The 21,275-nt window shown below is 31.7% G+C and overlaps 1 protein-coding gene and 1 long non-coding RNA gene across 3 annotated transcripts; one reads left to right on the top strand and one right to left on the bottom strand.

Moving 5' to 3' along the window:
* Positions 1 to 1,111: 1,111 nt before the first annotated feature.
* Positions 1,112 to 19,804, bottom strand: LOC113516874 (probable nuclear hormone receptor HR38). Of its 2 annotated transcripts, none has more exons than XM_031907941.2 (4): positions 19,595 to 19,804; positions 7,163 to 7,239; positions 5,395 to 6,823; positions 1,112 to 4,142 (listed from the first exon to the last, which is right to left on the bottom strand). In XM_031907941.2, exons 1-4 carry the CDS (start codon positions 19,692 to 19,694, stop codon positions 3,883 to 3,885), a joined length of 1,866 nt encoding a protein of 621 aa, XP_031763801.1. In that variant the 5' UTR covers positions 19,695 to 19,804; the 3' UTR covers positions 1,112 to 3,882. The 2 variants fall into 2 exon arrangements, with proteins under 2 accessions (XP_031763801.1, XP_026757160.1); XM_026901359.3 differs by having other exon boundaries at positions 19,408 to 19,737.
* LOC116412787 (uncharacterized) lies at positions 4,218 to 8,241 on the top strand. The gene is made up of 3 exons (XR_004223889.2): positions 4,218 to 4,915; positions 6,766 to 6,998; positions 7,137 to 8,241. It is a non-coding gene; the product is annotated as an uncharacterized LOC116412787 (long non-coding RNA).
* Positions 19,805 to 21,275: the final 1,471 nt, after the last annotated feature.

Below are 21,275 nucleotides of genomic sequence, written 5' to 3'. Positions count from 1 at the left end.
TAAATAAATAAATAAATGCTGTAGATGTAATTAATAGTGATCTAAATGCTTAGTGGAAGAAATATTTTTGGCTTTTAGTTAACGCTACTAAATCTCAAGCAATTATTATAGGTAGTTCTTATATTATTTTAAAAATTCGTGATTTAGCAGTTTTTAATGTTACGTATGACTTACCATCAGGTGGGCCATATGTTTATTTGCCACCTCAGTGGTATAAAAAATGATGGAAAAATAATTCTATACTCCTCTAGAATTAAAATGTTAGTAATTGTCATTGATCAGACACTATCATGGAGTCTTTATATAAATGAACTAAATCGAAAAATCCATGCATTGCTACCTCCACACAGGCACCTACAGAAGTTCATCCCTATGGGGATGAAACTGTCCATCCATCAAACTGTTACTGGCTCAATCTCTTCTCTATCCTCTCGTACCAGGTCCATGTCCTATCTAGGTAGACAATATCAACATAGTCTCTTAGCAATAGTGCTCACATCAATATTAATTGCATCTACAACATTATTTAAATAGTGGATGGGGAAGGTAGTTAGAATTAAGTGTATTGTACTTGAATATAACAAAAATAAAAAAAATAAACATTAAATTACACATTTTTGGTATCATCATCATCATCATCATATCAGCTTTTAATTGTCTACTGCTGAACATAATCCTTCTCCTGGTTTCTTGCTAGTAGTTGTTATGCTTGGTAGGCGGATTAGCAACCGCACTTAGGTTTTAGAGATGTTTTAAGAGGGATTCTGCAGCCCATCCCTCGCTCTCATTTAGTTGCCTCTTACGAAACCCACGGAAAAGTAAGGTGTGGCCTATTCTATGCCGGGACTACATGGCCACTATTGATTATACTGGCCGTGTTTTATACTATATTATTATATAGCAAAGAATATATATCAAAAGGACCAGGGTAGGTTATGTTATATATAATATACCAAAATATTAGATACTTATCCTTTACTGTTGAAGGTTACTGACATAACTTATTGAATTATAAACATTAACCAAGTAGAAAGTTTGAAATTATTAATACTATATTGTTGTAGTTTGAGGGTTGTTATTGATGGATGATTTTTAAATGAAAGAGGCGAAGTTCAAAAGACGCTTTTGCATCAATATATTCTGACGAAATATTTACAAAGAAAATTATAACAAAAGCACATCGACCTATTCAGAGATAAAAAACGCAATTTATTACAATCATAGAAAGGCTATAAACAAAGAAGTAGACATAGGATGTTGGGTATGGACTTGTTTATATTATTTGTATCAGAACGGTTCACATTTTATATAGTACGAGCCTTAAAAATATCTTCTGTTATATAAACTTATAAATAAATACATTCAAATAAATGAGTTTTGTATGGTAATATGAAATCAAATCAGATTTTCATATGACTTTTATATATAATATCGATGAATAACAATTTTTGTTAATAACTTTGAGGAGATCATTTTTATTAGATTTTTAGAGAATGTTTCAGATTTCTCATTATTACTTTAATAAGTGGTTGTAGTAATCAGACTAATATATAGGTACATACTCTCTAAATCATACGAAGCATAGAAATAGTAGATAAAAAGGCAGCGCGGTGGCGCCTTTCCTTCCATATTTTTGAGTGTAAATTCTAAATAATCATGTAAGGATATTAATAGGTATTTTATGAGTTCATTTATAGTCATTAGTGTATCAAGAGAGTAATATGTAACATGGTCTCATAACATACAAATGTCTGGTAACAATATGTAGAGCACAACCAGAAAATTATTAAGTAGGTACAAAAGGTACAACAATTGGGATCGCGCCATATATTTAAAGTAACGAGAAATAATTTTTGATTACAACTTATAAATCTACAAAATTAACTAATATAAAGGAGTTTTGGCTATCGAGCAAAAAGTCCAGCATGTAGAATTTTATACCAAAATATTACTTATATAATATCAAAATATGACCAATTTCGTATAAAATTATCAATTTCACGCGTCTTTATAAATATCTTAACATCTACTTCCTAAAGAAAAGTTCTAACTTTTCTCTGTGATAGGAAATTTTATGAAAAAGCAACAATATGTTTTAAATTAGGAATATTCAGTATATTAAATACGTTATATTTTATATGAATTATCTAAATTTCGATCACCATCGTGATCGAGAGTAAACAGTCTTCCCTTTAAATATAATATTATGTAAGTACATTCGGCAATTTTTTATACTTTTATTATAATAATATACTATAGAACAAATGGCCACCTGACACAAAAACACCTGTATTAAAGGTTTTAATTTAGTTTACTATTATAACTCTCTAAAAACCGTTAATAATAATCTTTTATGGCCATTTCTATAGTAAATATATTTATTAGTGGAGTTATTCAAACACACCTATAAACGTATATATTGAAATATTTCTACGCTGTAATTATTGGTCCGGTGAGGTGATTATAGCCTAAATAATTCTATAAATCAGATATTAATTTATTAAGCAACGCAATAACTTGAACACTTTATATAAGTTTTAATTTTTTTTTATAGTGCAATAAGCCGCTTCACACATTGACTGTCTCTTGCCGTATAGGCAGAGGGCGGGAACCGTCGTGATGCGCGGTTAGTGTGTGAAACGCCTTAGATTCACTAGTGTTCATTTGCTTTTCATTAGGTATTGACTATACCTGTGTATATTAAAATGCAACAACATCAAAATTGCAAAAACAGAATAGTGCTTAGTCGCGAAATAGAGAAGCGAAAAAAGGGAGTACCTGTTGATTAATACATGATACTTACTGTATAATTTTGGTAAATGTAATGTGAAAAGGTATAATGCAAATGATACATTGTTTTAAAATATTAGACAAGTCACAGGCACATATCACGTTTAATTTCACAATGTTTACGAGTATTCAATATTTCATACACCTATTGATATAAAAGTTATCATTATCAATTGGCATATAAAGTACAGTAACTTTTATTAAAAATATTAGAAGTGATATGTTTTTGGTACTCATTACATATATAATATGTATATGAGTATATAAAAAGGTACACACACGAGAAAATTTCTACACTACCTATCTAGAAAGGTACTCTTTAAGACACAATGGATTTAGGAGTTATATTAGCATATGCTGAACTTTTTCTCTAGCCGTTTTTATTATTTATAACAAATTACGTTAACGTCCTAGCGTCTAAAATTATTTATAAAATAATTTAAACCTAAAGGTAACTTCCAACAATCGTGTGCTCGGTCCGACACAACATACCTTGGCATAGGTACGAGTATCTATAGTGCCATAACACGCAGCATGTGCGTCGTGGACACTGTGGCGCTCCGCGCACTTTCACACTTAACTTTAACAGGACATCAAATGTCTTAATCATTCGTTAAGTAACTTTTCTTATAGGTATTAAAGCCCGATATTTACGAGCCAATTTTTAACATTTCTAAGTCTTGTGACTAGATTTTTCTTATCTAAATAATACGCAAGTAAATAACATAGGAATATTTGTACGACAAGATGCCATTGATCACGAGCGGTAACTCAAATGCAGACTAAGTACACAATGTTATAAGATTAAACGAAATCACACTCAAATATGACATACCTACCTACATAAGTATTTATAATAAATTAAGCTTAACTTAGTACTTATGCAATACAATTGTCTTCTTCGCTTAATTATTTGAAACTGATAGGTACTTAATACGAACCGATTCCGTAGGAGATCGTAATCTATAAAACTTCCAATTAGACTATAAAAATATTTTTCAATCTAAACACTTAAAAGTAACGGAGTCGGTTCTAAAAGTAGAAGGAAAATGTGTTTTGAAGGCGGGAGTGGTCCTTGGGGAGCGTGGTAGCCTAGAAAGGAAGGCTGGCGCGAAACATATTTTCGATGAGAGGAGGTGCTTGTACTAAATCCTCTAATTTAAGATAGAAGATGCGTTGAAGTCCTTGTACGGACAAGGAACGTAGTTCAGGTAGGGCGCCAAGCACGCGACTAAAGTGGGGGGCTCCTCCGGCACTACCGCTACCGCCGCCTGGCATATGGGCGCGAAGGCATCCTATAATCTTCATTTGCAGCTGTTCCACACGATGGGGTTCTTTTAGACCGTGTCTCTCTGTTAACAAAATATTAAACACATTTTAATTTTTCATTAAACCATAGATGAAGAGTTATTGAAATGTAATTGATATGTAATTTAAGATTTTGCTCAGCAAAAAAAGAAAACAGCGACAAATTTATACGAAAGGAACCTCTATCAATTGCAAACAGAACGATTTTATTATTACTATTATGAAGTTATTTAAAAATGGATATTTGAATAGTCTTTCACTTTCATTGATATACATGGAAGACTATTATGTTACGAGTACTAATACAAGTAGTATTACTAGAGACTAGAGTATGGTATTTTTCAAGAAGGGTATATTAAGGTTTTTTCAGGATCGGCAACGCGTACATGAGTGTTGCAAGCGTCCATAGGTTACAGTGACCATTTAACCATCAGACGGATGTATGCTTGTTTGTCACCTTCGTGATATAAAAAAAAGTCATACATAAAATTCTGATAGCATAAAACAATTTGTAATTATTATCCACGTAGGTAAAGTTATAGGCATTCCCTAACTCAGAATAAAAAATAATATTATTATCATGACTATAGTTCCAAATAGAATGATAAGAAAAATCGTCAATTTATCAGCCTTGGGTTGATATTATATTGTTGATAATATTTGATTAGTTCATGTATGTATATTTACTTATACACATTTGGATTCAATAGTAGAACGAATATATTTTAGTTTAGCTAATAAATATAAATGGCGACTTAGAAGCAAGTTTAACTTGATCCCAAATGTTTCATTCCGATTAGAACCGAATTCACAATAGGTAATTATTATAATTTATTTATACTCGTACTTTATTTCAAATATCTAGGTCAACGATGGATGCAACGTTATCCTTATACATAACTCATTATGGAATAATTTAAACTTTCTATTTTTAAATTATTATAATTATTTTGTTTATTTAATCTGATAATTGTATAATAATTTTTAAAACTATTATTTTATAATGCCGTAATTTTTATTTGGGTACAAGATTTGCTAATCCTGTATTATTTCTCTTATAATATAATATCTTAATGAAATTTTACAAACTTTGTTCACAATTATTGAAAACGATATCGAAATATATGACTTTAATATGTAATACAAATTTGCATTTTTTTTTATTTTCGACTTGAATAATGTTGACAAAAATTGTATATTTATGATAATATTCAATAGAATACTATTATACATATATATAATTATTAAATTATGTATATGTTTAACTTAATTTTTAAAAAATTGGTTTTTACATACCTGTAATTAAGGTTAATGCGCAGAGACAGGCGAATGTAGAAATGTCTATATCCATAGAGTGCAAAGTGTTACTGAAATCGAGTACTGCATGTAGCCAGTCTCCAAAGGATCGCTGACAATGTCTCTTATCCAGCACGAGGCCATTGCAGAAAATAAGTTTGGTGTCCTCCGGGCGGGTACGGTAGGCAAGTCGTAAAACAAATAGTTCAAGTCGTGCTGATGCAAATAATTGTTCACGGTCTTCAGGGCATAAATCTCCATATCCTGGCACTTTTTCAGCAAAAACTTTTATCATATCAATCGAGGTTGTTAGTAGAGAATAAAACTGTTGAATCACTTCTAAATCTGACATCGGAGGTTCCATTGGATTTGGCTCTTTATATTGCGAATAATCAAGATTTGCAAAGTCAGGTGACGTATCAACATGCGCTCTGACCAGTGCCGTAATCAGGGAAATTGGAGGGCTTGGTGGTGATTCTTGGGGACATTTTGGTTTCGACGGCAGTCTTCCACGTCTCCCTTTTAGAGAATCCGTCCTTACTACTTCTTTGACCATTCCAACAGCGAGACATTTTTGAAATCGACAAAATTGGCATCTGTTTCGTCTTCTTTTATCTACAGGACATGATTTTTCTGCCAAACAAACATACTTAGAGCCTTTTTGTACAGTTCTTTTAAAAAATCCTTTGCAACCTTCGCATGTTCTAACACCATAGTGTTGACAGGCAGCCGTATCACCACATACGGCACATAGTTGACTTGGGGAAGAAGGAGCTGCGCGTTGACCTATTCCTTCTGGTGGTGCTCCTCCAGGAGAACTTGAAGCAGAACTAGGTGCTGAAGCTTGCATGCAATGTACTCTTCCACCATGTAGTTTTGGACTATCATTAGAACTACTAGACTCTGATCTTTGTACTGGTAGCGATGCCCGTCGTTGTCTCGATTGATCTGTAGATATGTGAATGTCTACCGAGCTTGGAAAAGGTGGCAGAGAATATGAGTCTTGAGTGTGATTAATTCCACCAGTATCAAATGTTGGACTGCAAGGTTGGGCTGGTGCGTAATAAGTTGATGGAACATAAGGAATAGACGGTTGGTGATATGGATACAACAATTGTGTAGATGTATGCCCTTGATGAGCATATGAGCTGACATTATAACAATCTTCATCCATTTTTATGCCAAACTCTGCCATTTCTTGTTTAGGGTAGCGAACTGAATACGTTTCTTCAAAACTAGGCAGTGTTGGCCCTAGAGTTGGTGAAGATGGATCGCTTACAGGTGTTGTTCGCTGTGATTTTACTTCAACAGGAACAGGTGCGTGAAATTCTACGTCTGGAAATGGATCTAAGTTTTCTTCTAAAATTTCAGACGAATCTTCTTGATATTGCGGTGATAATAAATCAGTGAAGGACGAACCGTAGTTGCTCTGAAATTGAAAAGACAATCAATATTGGAGGCGTTGTTGAAGCGGTAGGCGGTGGTAGCCGCCTGGGGCGGCCACGACCCACCAATGGCGTGCTCAATATTTGTCGCACCTTACGGTCAACGACATCCATATATAATTTTTATATTATATCTATTGAGAATGTTACAATAACAATGTAAGTAGTTTAGTTAGTAATTACTATATATTAATTGACATAGTCAGATGATAGTTTTAGAAAAAAATAGTTGTTTATAATTTTTCTTTAACATTAAATATGAAATGAGATTTCTGAATATGAATTTATTTTCTTTAGGTAAAAACATTCGTTTTAATACTCACGTGTGTCTGCAGCAGTAGCATGCTGGAAGAGTTGGACGAAAAAGCGCTTGGCGAGCGCGGCTCTATGGCGCTCGGCCCTGCAACAACCAAACATTTCACTTAAAATGAATTGATCTATTACGATGAATTTTTATAGCGTAAATAAAACAATATTTTTTTACACCGCGTTACGTATTTCAATTATTGTATCAGCAACAACATTGGACAATAACAACGGAGGGGTGGATTGTAAATGTGCTAGGAAACGGTTGGATGTGAAATTGACGGCGCCGTCTTTTGAACTATCACGCTATACTAGCCAATGCCATGCATCATTTATATTTACCCTCGGCGAACATACTTTGATTCTTCGTTCACCGAGCACTCGTAACTGATTAATCGATAAAACTATCGCGATTTGAGCCTACTGACCGGCTGTCGATCACTATCCAACTGAGTATTACGAGTGAGGAGCAAGAAGAAAGGTCTTCTAATTTATACTGCAGTTTTGCCAACCGAATATTGGCGTTTTTAATACATTGTGTCACGGTGCTTGATTCGCCACGCCCCGAAAATTGAATCCTATGTATACACCTAGTCTATCTTTGACAATGAAATGTGACAAACACCTAACTCTTTTCATTGAATATTAGTTTTTAATCCAAACCGAGTAAGTATAGATTCGCCTGGCGATAATACTTGAAAATTTTTGGGGCGAAAAGGCGATGGTTCCCTTGGGAGGTTATGAAATCAGTGGCATTTGCAGTTTCTATTATGTTAAGAACCATTAATTCCAGTCTTAATAAGCTATAGACAAAACAGTAAAGCTTTGTTGTTAGTAATTTTTTATTGAAAAAATATAAAGGTAAATGTAATATTTTTATATGTACCTAGCCAGGTAGATACATAATATAAAATACCTTGAATTGAATAAGATATAATAAGAAAAAATATGAGCGTAATTTTTAGAAGAGGCATTACTGTAGTTGGTGTTTAAAATCCCAACAAGACATTACAATAAGACCTCCTGATTAGATCAATATATTATACATAGGATATTTAGTTTATGTAATTTATATAATCCAAAACATTATATAATTTCTATATTCGAAGACATTTGTAGCCTTCGAACTGAACAGCTTATGTGCTGTTGCTTCATGGTTAAAACAAAAAAGTTGCTAGTATAAGCTATCATGCTTCTATTTAATGTATGATAATGAAATAGTAACCTCGCCTGCGCTAACGTTATACGTCGGTGGGGTACCAGTGAGAGATGATAGATGAGAATGAAAATGGTCAGTTAGCCCATCGTGATGACCCACCTGGAACTCAGTACGATGTTTTCCGAGGAAACCACGTGGAGATCGACCTGATCGATAGAGTATACATATATAGCAATAGTACTGGTAGTCCGTATTACTACTAATCCAAGCATCCCCCAAACTATCCAGCTTGGAAATAATATCTGCCAATTTACCACTTCTTTAATTGTATTAGGACAGGTAAAATAAAAGACTAAAGTATGACGTATTTTATAGTTGTAGACGTTACTTTGTTAATTCCCTATTGGTAAAGTTTTAAAAATTTTGAGTTGTGAACCTTATAGACTGCCTTATTCAATGATATTGACAAAAAAAAGTTTTAACCTAATGAGAGTAAACTCTTGATTGTCTTAATAATAAGCACTTGGTGAAACTTTGAATACATAACATATTGATAATATCAGAAAAAACACTTGTAATTTTACACAAATTATTATTATAATAAATATTGGAACGGTTGCTTTTTCCAGCCATTTTCAAAGGTTTATTTATTTGTTTTATCTTTAAAATCAATCGAGTAATAACATGAAAGGTAATAGAAATTAGTAAGTAATTATTATATTACTAATTAGTAGAAAAAATATAATGAAATATTAAGTATTTTTTTTTAATATAATGTTGCTAACATAGTTAATTATTTCGTTTGGTAGAATAATTTATTATTTTATATATACGTCTCATTAAAATAATTAGTATATAGGTACATATAGTATTTATTAACTATAAAATTATTATATTATTATCTTTGTTATTATTTTTTACAAGATTTTAACCCGCAATTTCGTCCGTGTTACCGGTATATTTAAATGATCAGGAATAATAAGAATCTCGTATCCATCTCAAATAGTACATGTATACCAAATTGCATTATGTTTGTTTGAGCTGATGAAGGGCTAAGTGATAACAAAAAGCACATTTTCACATTTATACCTAATATTATCGAAATTAGTTCATTGATATATGTAGTTATTGATTTTGAATTAAGAAGCGAAATAAGTATTGACGTTTTTATTCCAGAAGTTTTAGATTTTTATACTCGTATTACGTTCATTCTATATTTATATGTTCAGAGGAGGCGGTAATTTTATTTATTACTTGTTTACGTTAGAAAGAAAATTAATTTTCAAAATATGTATCTAACTTTATTAGATGTGCCTCTAAGACGAAAGCACAATCCATCATTCAAGTATTTAACTTTTTATAATTATAATAACTTACTATTATAAGTGTGGTTAAATATTTAACTTTACCTTTTTTTCCTTAGTATGTTGATGAGTGAAACCACGATGTTTGTCTTTTTATCTTTAAGATGTGAAGGATGGATAAGATGGAAGTACCTATAGGTCAAGTCTCTAGACTCTCACTTGTACATTTTATAGTGTGATTAGGTCAATTTATATTATTTATACCTATTAAGTAATTTTCATTTCACAACGAAGAAAGTGTTAAGTATATGAATTTCATTTCCATTGTTTATTATGTGACGTAACACCTACTGACCAAATATTCTAAAAAAATTATAGATTTCCGAAAACACTGTGTTTCAGATGATGAAAAATGTTTCCCGCACCCCATAGACATTTGAAACAGATACCAGAGAAGTTGCTTGTTTGCCACCTCAGTAATATAAAAAAAAAAATTTTTTTTTAAGTCCCCATATTAAACTTTTTTTGTAAAAAAAGTTTTTATTTTATTGCACAGCGTCTCGTTTGATTTCAATCGACTGAATAGATACCTACCTTAAAACTAAGTTTTTACGATTAGATTTCTCATCGGCATCTTGTACACAACGAAATTATTGTCCTTTGAGTATAGAAGCATAAAATTCAGTATTCGTTTAAACTGTTTTTTGTCTGTTGTAATACCTATTCTAATAATAAATATTTATTTACAGAGTACTGCTTCACTAAGTGGTTGAGCGAAATGAAATATTTCTAAACTCAATATTTATTTAAACATACATAATTTAAATAAATGACCTAGGTAAATCGGTACTTACTTAACTTGTATATTTTTATATTACACTATTCAGATTCTATTATAACGATAATTTACTTAGTATACTAATACAACAATCTGAATATGAATATTATATTATGAACATGTGTTATAAATATACACTTCTTACTACGTACATTTTAAAAGTTTAATTATAAAAATGTGTAAACACAAGATAATAAAATAGGGTTATTATTGTTATAGTTTCTATGAAAAATAGATTACCTAGTTAATTAATACGACATTTTAATTGGAAGGGTTTTTTACCTAACTCCAACACTTATATATGATATCTAATCTTATTATTTTAATATAGTAACATTGTAACCTGTACGCTATACTACTATATACTACTTGTATTAAGATGGTGTCTGTACATAAGAAACATTTAAGAAAAATTAATATGAGGAGTACAGGCCAAAACAATAATCAGAAATTTTGTCTGTCTGTATGTTTGTTGTCTTGTATGTGTGTAACTTAAGCATAGCCCACGCCCCCCCCCCCCCTTTCCTTAAAATACGCCTACTGGGCGTCAGTGTAGAAATAGCTAATATTCTTATATAGGTAATTACCTTTTTAATTCGTAATTAATTTTATTCAAAAACGTATGTAATAAAGTTCAAAAATTGAGCCTTTATCATATCTGAATTTTTTTTATATTCTTTAGAAAATATAAAACTTTGTACAGAATATAAAGAAAATATTTATATTTATAACACAATAATACTAATTTTATTATTCTACTAGGCCGTGTGGTCCCGGCATAGAATGGGTCACCCTTTCCTTTTCTTGGAAACTTTCTTTCAAGGAAACTTGACGGTCAAATGATAGGCAGCAGCGTCCATCTTAAAACACCACCAAAGTCTAACTGCGGTTGCCAACGCATCTGCCAATCGTGACAATTACTGGCAAAACCCCAAAAGGGAAGGCCTATGTTCAGCAGTGGACATTTAACGGCTTACATGGTATGGAATGGTATTAAAACAAATATATTCTACTGTTCTTTTATAAATTCAATTACTGAAATTCGAAATACAATTTGAATTAATTTAGTTATAGTTGTCCGGTACTACTTTCTTTTTCATTACCTAAAAATATAACATTATTAAATAAAAAAGTATTCTTAAAAAATGTTTTAAGAAAAAGATATTTTTCTCGTAGGTATATAGTCTTATTATTTATATTCGTAGGTATATAGTCTTATTTATTGAATACTTTTTAAACTCCTTAAATACCGAATCCGTAGCGAACGTGGCATCTCCAATGTTTCCGGATTTTGATAGTGAAATTTTTCAGGAAGAAGATAAAACCTACCTATATCGATAACAATAAAGAATTATTAGTTATTTTATTGAATTTTAAAGAAAAATGCTATATAATAAACATTGTAATATATAATTTAAGATAGATAAGTCCATTTAAGATGCATTGAAATAATTAGAATCGATTTATGTGAGAGTATTATATTCTTTTCCGCAGAAATGTTTGCGCAAAATTATAAAATAAAGCTCTTATACAAACAAAGCGCACATTACCGTTTAACCATTAGTGACATCTTTTACAAAATCCAAGAATCAAATTTATCTTATGGAGCTTTGAAAGCTCACACATTATTCCTACACTTTTGCTGCAGCATGTACAGTGTTTATAAGCAGAAGAAACTTTCCCTAATCGTATTGAATACTCACAGTAGATGGCGTTAAATACTAGTCAACAAGATATTGATTATAGGTTCACCACCTCCGTTCAACTGAAACTAGATAGACTAATTATACACACACACTTATTCGTGTAGGTATTTGTTTGTTAAAATGGCATAGAGCTTTCGTATTATCGTGACGTTTATATGCTTGGCACTTTTGCGTAAGAGCCCCGTTATTACGGCAGTATTGAAGTTTAATGCATGATCCGATGCGGACATTACATTATGCATTGGCGTTATTTTGATTTGTGTAATTGCATATGTAGCTATTACGATTGCTACTAGTTTGGTGTTAGACTATGCAATTTTAAGGAAAATGATGATTTCGCTTGTTATTCATATGCTTATGTATCTATATTGTTATTTATACTTAGATATTGTTCGTCTACAACGATATCATGATTATAAAAAATAAATGTTCTTACCACTACAACTTCTAGTCGTGTAGTCAAAAGCATTTGTTAAATGTAAAATAGAGCTTTAAACTTTCAATTACACGTTAGGTGCATATGATTATGTTTCAAATTATTTATGTATATGTAAGTATATTAAAGTAAAGAAGATTTAGGTATAATATTATCTTAAAAAAAAACTACTAAAATATGATATTAAAGGCTAGTTCTAATATAATATGTAAACTTTAGAATTAAGTAAATTAAAGCAGTAATTTATCAAAATTTGTTCACGGAAGTGACTACGAAAAAATATAAGGACTTCGTCATCGACCGATAAAAATTGGCGAATACTGGTTGGTATGCAATATATTATAAACCAGTTTTATTGAAAGACAGGTTTTTGTTGTTGCGAATCCTTGGCATCAGAGAAAAAATTAGTAATATGGGTCATAAGGAAGCTTTGTCTAATGTACAAGAGTACATGATTTATATTTTTTATAGTTAGGAGTACATCAGTTTTTATCTCTTTATTAAAATTTCACGGTTAAGTATAATGTCTTTTGTAAAAAAAATAGATGTCTATTTAGAATTGTAGATGTCGCCCATATGGGCATCTACGTGTGTCAAACTCCATCTTTAAAATTAGTGCATCGTAATTGCAGGTATATATGACATTGATATGTGTAAAGTATATTGAAATTTCCAAATCGTACGTGGGTTTTCTGCTGTCTATTACTTTTTTTATATATCTACCCAACTAATGTTATTTACTGGCTACATAGAATATTATGCATTGTATATTATAATAAATGCGAAAGTTTGTAATGATGAATAGATGGATTTATGGATGGATGAACAGGTTTGAATAAAATTTGGTAAACGGCTAGATTATATCCTAACTTAGTACATAAGATACTTTATCTAATGATTTACGCGGGCTGAGTCGTGGGATAGAGTTATTAATTAACAAAAGTAATACTCATTCTACTATTTTATCGCTATCTAATTTTTTCATGTGTCATACTATTTTTTTTTATATATAGGTTTTTATTTTTTTTTAATAAAAATATTATAGAGTTTTAAACATTATATCTGAATCAAGAGATCTATGTAATGATAGAGGCTTTTAGTATTCGGTTCTCTCTGTGTGCGGAGTGTGTGGTACAACTAGTGTGAGATAAATAGATAATAAAAATATCTGTTAGAAAATTGACACTGTAATCTATCTAGGCATAGGACTATAATGAATACAGTATTTTTGTATATATAATTAATGTAACAAAATCGTATAAATATATACAAGAACTAAATAATTATATTTATAATTAGATGGAAATCATAGATTCTGACGGATACAGGAGTTTAAGTGGGATTGTCAGCTGTGTTGAAGGCAGCGAAAGCATGTGGGCGGGGAGGTGTGTGTGACGTCATTTCGTCTAACGTCACGACCACCCTCACCATTTTGTATGCTACATATTATTTGTAAACTGCTGGTTTCAGTTTGATCAAAATCAAGATTATTAAAACGCCTAATATAAAGAAAAGGTATAAACTATAAATAAATGAATGTAAATTAGGTCATTATTTCTATTTTAAGACTGGGTATTGAATAAGATACATATTTTTTTTAAATAACCGCATTTCTATTTAAATTTATTAGATTCCATATTAAAGAGGCTTAAAAGGAATCATCATAAGTAAAAATCTATCTATTCATATGTCTGTCTTTCATTATTTGTTTTATTTCAGGACACATTTATTTTTGCCGATCTATTGGATATCATTTGTTGATACTCAACATAATATATAAGATGTAATGAAAGAGATAATACAAAATCCAACTCTTTCTTTGTAAATATAATAACTTTCATCAAGACAAATGTCTTGATAAAAGTTATTTATCCAAATAGATGAAAATAAACTTTTCATATAAATTGCTTAGTCACAATAGATCGATTTACTTCAAAGAAAAGATTAAAAAAATATTTTTATATATAAATGAAACATTTTTGTATAAAAATAAATTAATGATATATGGGGAAAGTCATGTAGTTTCTGAATTATTAGTTATTATAATGCATTATTTTTAATTATTATTTGTCGAGTTTCGAATTGTTAGTGTTGCGATTACACTCTGCTCGTACCAATATAGTATTTTTATGTGAAGTACAGGTAAAAGTAATATTAAATTTATAATTACTAAATAAATAAATGAATGGTTTTGTTGTTTGTGTTATTTAATCTTATGTGCAAATCTAACAATAAAGCATGCTATATATTATTGGTAAATGTGGAATAATTTAACTTTAAAACAACAAAATAAATTCCTATTCCAAGAGAAATTATAATTTTTACATAATCACATTACCACTAACTTGTGTTAGAAGTCATGTAGACGATATCGTAGTACTTTATTTAATTGACAGAATAGATAATTTAGACGTTTATTATCTGTATATAGTAATAATTTATATATACTTTTTTTTAATAATGGATCCAAAGTTTCTTGTCATCTGAAACATGGAATAAAAGTCATCTATTTTAGTAAAGTAATTCCTTGAAAGTCTTATTATTAAATGTTCATATCTGAAAGAAGAAAATTTGGTGGACCATTGTGCTGAACTAGTTACTTTCCGTTACTCTAGAAATATTTACAACTCTTTTTAGTGGACGCCTAGGGTATTTATGTACAAAAGGATGATGGATAAAAATGTATGGAGTTCCTAAGACTAATAGATAACAAGACATATTTAATGTCGTTGGAAAGCCTATATCAAGTTTGTTTTTATAGGTTTCAGGTCATTGTAGGAAAAAGTACAAGCTTAAAAATTTATTTATTATTATATCTGTTCATCTTTCCAGTTTAGTGTTTCTCTTTCAGCCTTTTTATTTTATAAATGTTTATAGATTTATATTCTAAACTTCAAAATTCTAGACTTCAGTGACGAAACTTCAATGAGTATACCTCGTTTTACGTCCCTTTACGTGCAAAACGGACGGTAAGTTAGGAAGTTGGTGGTCGATTAGGCAAGGGCGTCCTTGAGCCGTAACGCCGGTCGATGGGTGACGTAACTGACGCGTGACGTCACAGGCGTCGCTCGATGCAGAGCCGAGACCGAACGATGCCGCCTCGCGCCCCTTTCCACCCCCACACTTGCCGTTTTCCAACCACCTCTATATTTTTAGACTGCGTGACGTGATCACGCTTCTGAACAGCGAAAGACTACAAAATGAATGCCTAAAAATATTCTGCAGATTTTCCATGTACAATTAGATGCTTAGGTAGATTCATGTTAATTAAGAGCTTTTAAGGTACTCACATTTTATGTTATACAATATTTTTGAATAAATTCTAATAATAATATTCTATCTTTATTAATTGTATTTTTTAGCTCATAATAGATAAACGTGTGGCTTTTAGATTTATTAGTAGGTGGTCTCTTTTAGATATTATGTTTTTATATTTAAACAATTATTATTACTAGTTATTACCAATAATATTAATATTTATATCATCGAATTTTATAATTTCCATATATTATTATATACGAGTATAATAAAATAATACAACTGTTTTCGACAAAATAAATAGAGAATGTCTGTAAGAGATTGCCCTAGCCATAAGATCGGCTTTTATATCTTTATGTATATATTTGAATCTATATTTTATGCTACTGTACTTATTTCACTAGAATTATTTAATTAACATTGTATACTTTTATTTTTCTGGTGCAATTAAGAGTTAAATAAATAAATAATAATAGAGGCCCGTCAGTTTTGTTGCGGAGGGGCAACAGGATGCGACCCCTTTGGTGCAGAGAACAGTCCACCCATGGGTGGCGTCAGTTAGAGTGACGCACGCGGGGCCGTAACTTCGCGGTGACGTCACACCAGCTGTGCGATAGCGTTGTATCATTGTCTATCTGTCAATAGCATCCACGCTTTAATTGAGCCACCAGGTATTTTTCTAAATAAGTAGGTATATAGTCCGAATAACATCATGTTACAGTTCAAATCACAAGATCATTCGTCGATGGGTGAATCCAAATGTGATTTGTTATTCAAATATCAATTTGCATTTATAGCGTCTATAAAATTTTAATACTTAATTTAAACTCGAAATGACTTCATATATTATTTTAATAGAACCACTTTTGTCTTCTATTAGGCAAATACATAGGTATCTATGATTTTTTACGGTCACTAGATAATAATAAGTATCAATAAAAGTGAAAGTTTGTTTTACTGAACTTGATGTACTGTACAGACGATTGGTAGTGTGCGTCGTGGACGTACTGTATATGTGTGCTGTCAGCGGTGCAGTCGATGGGTCAGAGTTTGTCTAATATATATCGGTTGATGATTATTAAGATGAGCCGTGTTACAATATTATGCGTCGGCAATTTGCAGAGGCTCGCATCTTGCTGGCGGGCAGGTGCAACGTCTGCCGGTTGCGACAGTGGATTGGGCAAGTAGCAGGCAGTTCGGCTGAGGCCATCGGCTTCGGAGACCGGAGGCTATCGCGACATAAACATCCCACATTATAGTCATAACTGTTACCTAACTCGTTCTGAGTGAAACAAATCCGAAGACAATTCAACGTGTTCTCTTAATAGGTATAAATAATATAATCGCGCGAATATGGTGGTGCTGTTTATATCTACATATACCTAACTCTTATGACATCGGCGTCGGGTATAATTTATGCGGTCTACACAATTCTTCTTCGACCAGTCCTCTTAAGTGTCGAAATTTATTGCACCATTACTTGTTTGTGTTGTATCTACATTTGACTCTAATTAAGCAGAGATGAATATAATTCATATACCTACTTATGGTACATGTGAACTGAAAACTTAAACGTTTACCATTAGATAGATTTGATTTTAGCATTGTTTTATCTTGCATCGTATTTAATATCTATAACAGGCTTGATTTCACTTTTAAATATAAGCAGATACATAATAGATTTAAATTTAACATAAAAGAATGCAACGAGCTAATACTTATTAGCTCGTAGCAGTACACACTTGTGTACTGCAGTACTGTGTCGATGTTTGTTTTTAAAAAATAATCAATATAAATTTATTATTCACAATGAATTCAGTACAGTAATTTTGAAGAAAATTGATATCGATTATCCGAATAAGATTAAGGTAGAGTTTTTAATATTGGATTGTAACAGAGCAGACGCTGATAATGCCTATATCGTCTTCCTCGGTAAGGATGCTAGTGACGTATATAAATATAATATAATCCTTATCTATACTTATTATGAATGTGAAACTGAACTTGTTTATTATGTATGTAGCTTTCAGCTTAGTTTATCCTAATTAAATTTTACATACTAAATATTTTCTATTAATTATATTAGAACTGTCAACTGGCGAGTTTGTATAAATATAATGATGAATGAGGAGGAATTGAAAGGATTGTAGCATTTTGCGTCCTATTGTTTCTACCTATCCTAATAGAAGACAGGCATGGCTTATATGTATGTATGTATAAGATCTATTAACGATTCCTATGTAATGTATGAGTAGTAAATAGTGACACGAGTAATATACTCGTATTACGTGACGTAAGTGAAGCCGCGGGAATTTACTAATAAAATAATTTGCTAGTATATAAAAAAAATGTTTCATTCATTTACAATGGTTTCAACGCTTAATATATATAGGTGTTTGTTTTTAATTAAAAACTTAGTCAAAGAATAAAAAATGTTGTATTAATAAATAATTATAACAATTGTAGTATTAATAAATTATATGGACAGTAAGTCGATCACATAGTCCAAAGTAAATTGTGATTAAGAATCTCGAGTAGTGACCATTTAGAGGCAAATGTATAGTAAACCGACCTCCGACTAAGAAGACTAGATAATAAATAAATGTTCATAATATTATGATGACGTTGATAAAAGTGTCAAAGTTTTCAACAATTTTGAAATATTACTACTCATCCAATAATATAGCTATTTATATACGAGTAAGATTTTATTTAAATCAACATTTATATATATTTGTATAATATAAGTTATATACCTGTAAGAAGAAATAGAAAATAGTACTAAACATAGCTGTTTAATTCCCTTCTAGATACCTTTGATGAATATTTAGAAAGATAAAAGAATTTAAACTATAATCTATGATAGATATGTTTACTAAATGCAAAACTTACTTTTCATATTAGCATTTAAATTAAATATTGTATCAAATAATGTTTTATAATCCTCTTTTGAATCAAACCTCCTCATCTCTTCTATCCTTTTGAAATAAATAAACCTAAAACGTGATCATCCAGAATATTTAGATCTTGGATTATCACACAAAAAACTTTAATACTAAAATTGGCTTGATTAAGAATACAATCTAGTACCTATTAATAAGTATACTAAGCTACTGTGTTATGAAAGGATTCACGTAAAAAAATATAAATATGTATTATTTACTTGATAACCTTTGTACGTATATGGAAGCAAATAATAAATAAAGAGCAATATAAAAAATATTAAATCAAGAGTATTAAAAATTTTACCGTAAAGGTGTGGTATTACCTGCATAAACTGTAGGTAATTTATGTAAAATTGTATTAGATATAATAATTATATTTATATATCATTATTATATCTAAAGGATAATAAGGATCATAAAGGAAGTTCTAGTTGAAGTTTGTTTACTTTTGTCATTTCTAAAATCACTTTAGTTTTATAACAAATCTAAGGAATGCAGGATTAATAAGAAAACAATATTGTAAAAAAAGAAAAACGAAAGTGAAAGTTAAATAAAATAATAAATTAACAAATAATAATGTCTTAAAAATAAAATAAACAAAAAGGGAAGTACGTACGTGTGTGTTGGAATTGTCTAAAGGCGCAGTGTTGGCTGGAGGGCGTCAGCAACGCACCTCGCATTCTAGCCGATGGCCATTGTCACGACAGTTCCACACAAAGTCTACAACACCCAGAGGTTCTACACAACGAAAGCGAAAATAAACACAGAAGTATTGGATCGCGTATCGTCGTGCGGGCGCTGACCTGGCGCAGGCTTCTCGGGGTCCAGCGAAGTTTCGCGCGACTCCAGGGTCAGGCCGAAGCACGCGCCGGACAGTCCCAGCTCACTCAGCAGGATCCTCATGCGGCCGAGCACATTCCACTCACTGCACGCGCACTCACTCACTCAGTCAGTCGGTAAAGTCGAAGTGGTTCGCGAGATGGTGCACGGAGGTACGCGCTTGTGAACGGGCGGTGCGTTACTGAGGCCGCCGCCGCTGAGGCTGGTGGCTATATCGCGATGTCTGACGTCACGGCTGTGACGTCACGGCGGCGACGTCATTAACGGTACCTCCCACGGCCCGCCCGCAGCCGCCTCGCCGCCGCCGCCCGCCCGAGCCTGCGCTAACGGCATTGCTAGTACGGAGCGGAGCTTTCGTATGCTTTGTATAGCCACCGCCGCCGCCGTGCGCCGCCCGCGCCCGCGTCACGAGCCGCCCGAACGGTGCTACTTCGTCGCTGTTTTGAACAGTTTTTCATATCAGTTGGAAACTACGAGAGTTAATTTAGTGTCAGTCGCACAATAATAATGAATAACTTGTTAACAATGACTTATATACCAAGTTCTATAATTCTACAGTATCTTATGTTATGAATTCCAGATTTTTATTACACATACTTTAGAAAAAAAAAATATAAATAAGAGCTTATTATAACTAAATATACATTTGTTTATTTATATTTTTTCAAATGAAGTCATCCTAGTTATAATTTATTTACTTATTAGACCATCCATGTCATTATTATGTGGTACGTATTGATTGACCTCAACGAAAGTAGCATATATCCGTTTTCATACTGTAGCTATAGGTATTACGTATAAGGTATATCACATTTAATGACGATTGGTTGAGACATTATAGCAAACAGAGGTAAACAAACAAACTTATTTTCACATTTAATTAATAATATTAAGACAGTCATATACATGATATTAAAAATAGATAGATGTTATGTATAACGAGACCATACTATATTGATTTTTTATTTACATATCTTTATGTAGATTACAAAGAAACATATGGATTGTCTAGTAATAGCACATACCAGAGAGAGACTGTACAAAAGTTGTTTGCTTGGGCACCTCTGTCCCATTCGTGTTTCTATCGTCAAGCAGTTGTGTTTGTATGGTTGTGTTTTGGTTTGAAGGGTGGGACATGGCAGTGAATTTATAGAGCACAGAGGAATAACACCTGAATTTTCAGGAATGACAACGCATGGGGGGGTATCACGGGTGAAACAGTATACTCTGTTACGTAGGTACATAGTACTATTCATGTCTATAGGTGACGGTTACCACTTTCCATCAGGTGGGCCGTCAGTTTGTTTGTCATTCTAAGTTGCATAAAAAAACAATCTGTAGGTCTATCTGGTACCTACTATAAGGGTTAAATTGTACTTATTTTAGATCTCACTTCACACTCTAGTACTTTGTCAATTCTAATTTCATTCGCCTAAGGAGTTTTAATGACCTTATTTAGTACAATACGGAGATAATATTATTTGGCTGTGCTCTCTTTCTCTAAGCATCTTTTTAAGTTCGTACTTTTTTATACTACTAAAGAAGGCAAATGAACTTAGACGAATATTTTCAATCTAAAGAGTTACATTAAAATGCATATTATTGCATAAAAATATTTATTACCAGCTTTTACTTGCGAGTTCG

This window comes from Galleria mellonella, unplaced genomic scaffold (assembly GCF_026898425.1).
Source record: "Galleria mellonella isolate WM207_F2 unplaced genomic scaffold, CSIRO_AGI_GalMel_v1 utg143, whole genome shotgun sequence".
Classification (NCBI taxonomy): Eukaryota; Metazoa; Arthropoda; class Insecta; order Lepidoptera; family Pyralidae; genus Galleria; species Galleria mellonella.
The sequence above is the reverse complement of the archived record's forward strand: the minus strand, read 5'-3'. Positions and strand labels throughout refer to the sequence as shown.

Coding starts and splice junctions, on each gene's coding strand:
- LOC113516874 (XM_031907941.2), bottom strand. CDS start 19,694: ATGAGGATCCTGCTGAGTGAGCTGGGACTGTCCGGCGCGTGCTTCGGC. Junction 7,240..19,594: donor CCCCGAGAAGCCTGCGCCAG/GTCAGCGCCCGC, acceptor TGGTTGTTGCAG/GGCCGAGCGCCATAGAGCCG. Junction 6,824..7,162: donor TGCTACTGCTGCAGACACAC/GTGAGTATTAAA, acceptor TTTCAATTTCAG/AGCAACTACGGTTCGTCCTT.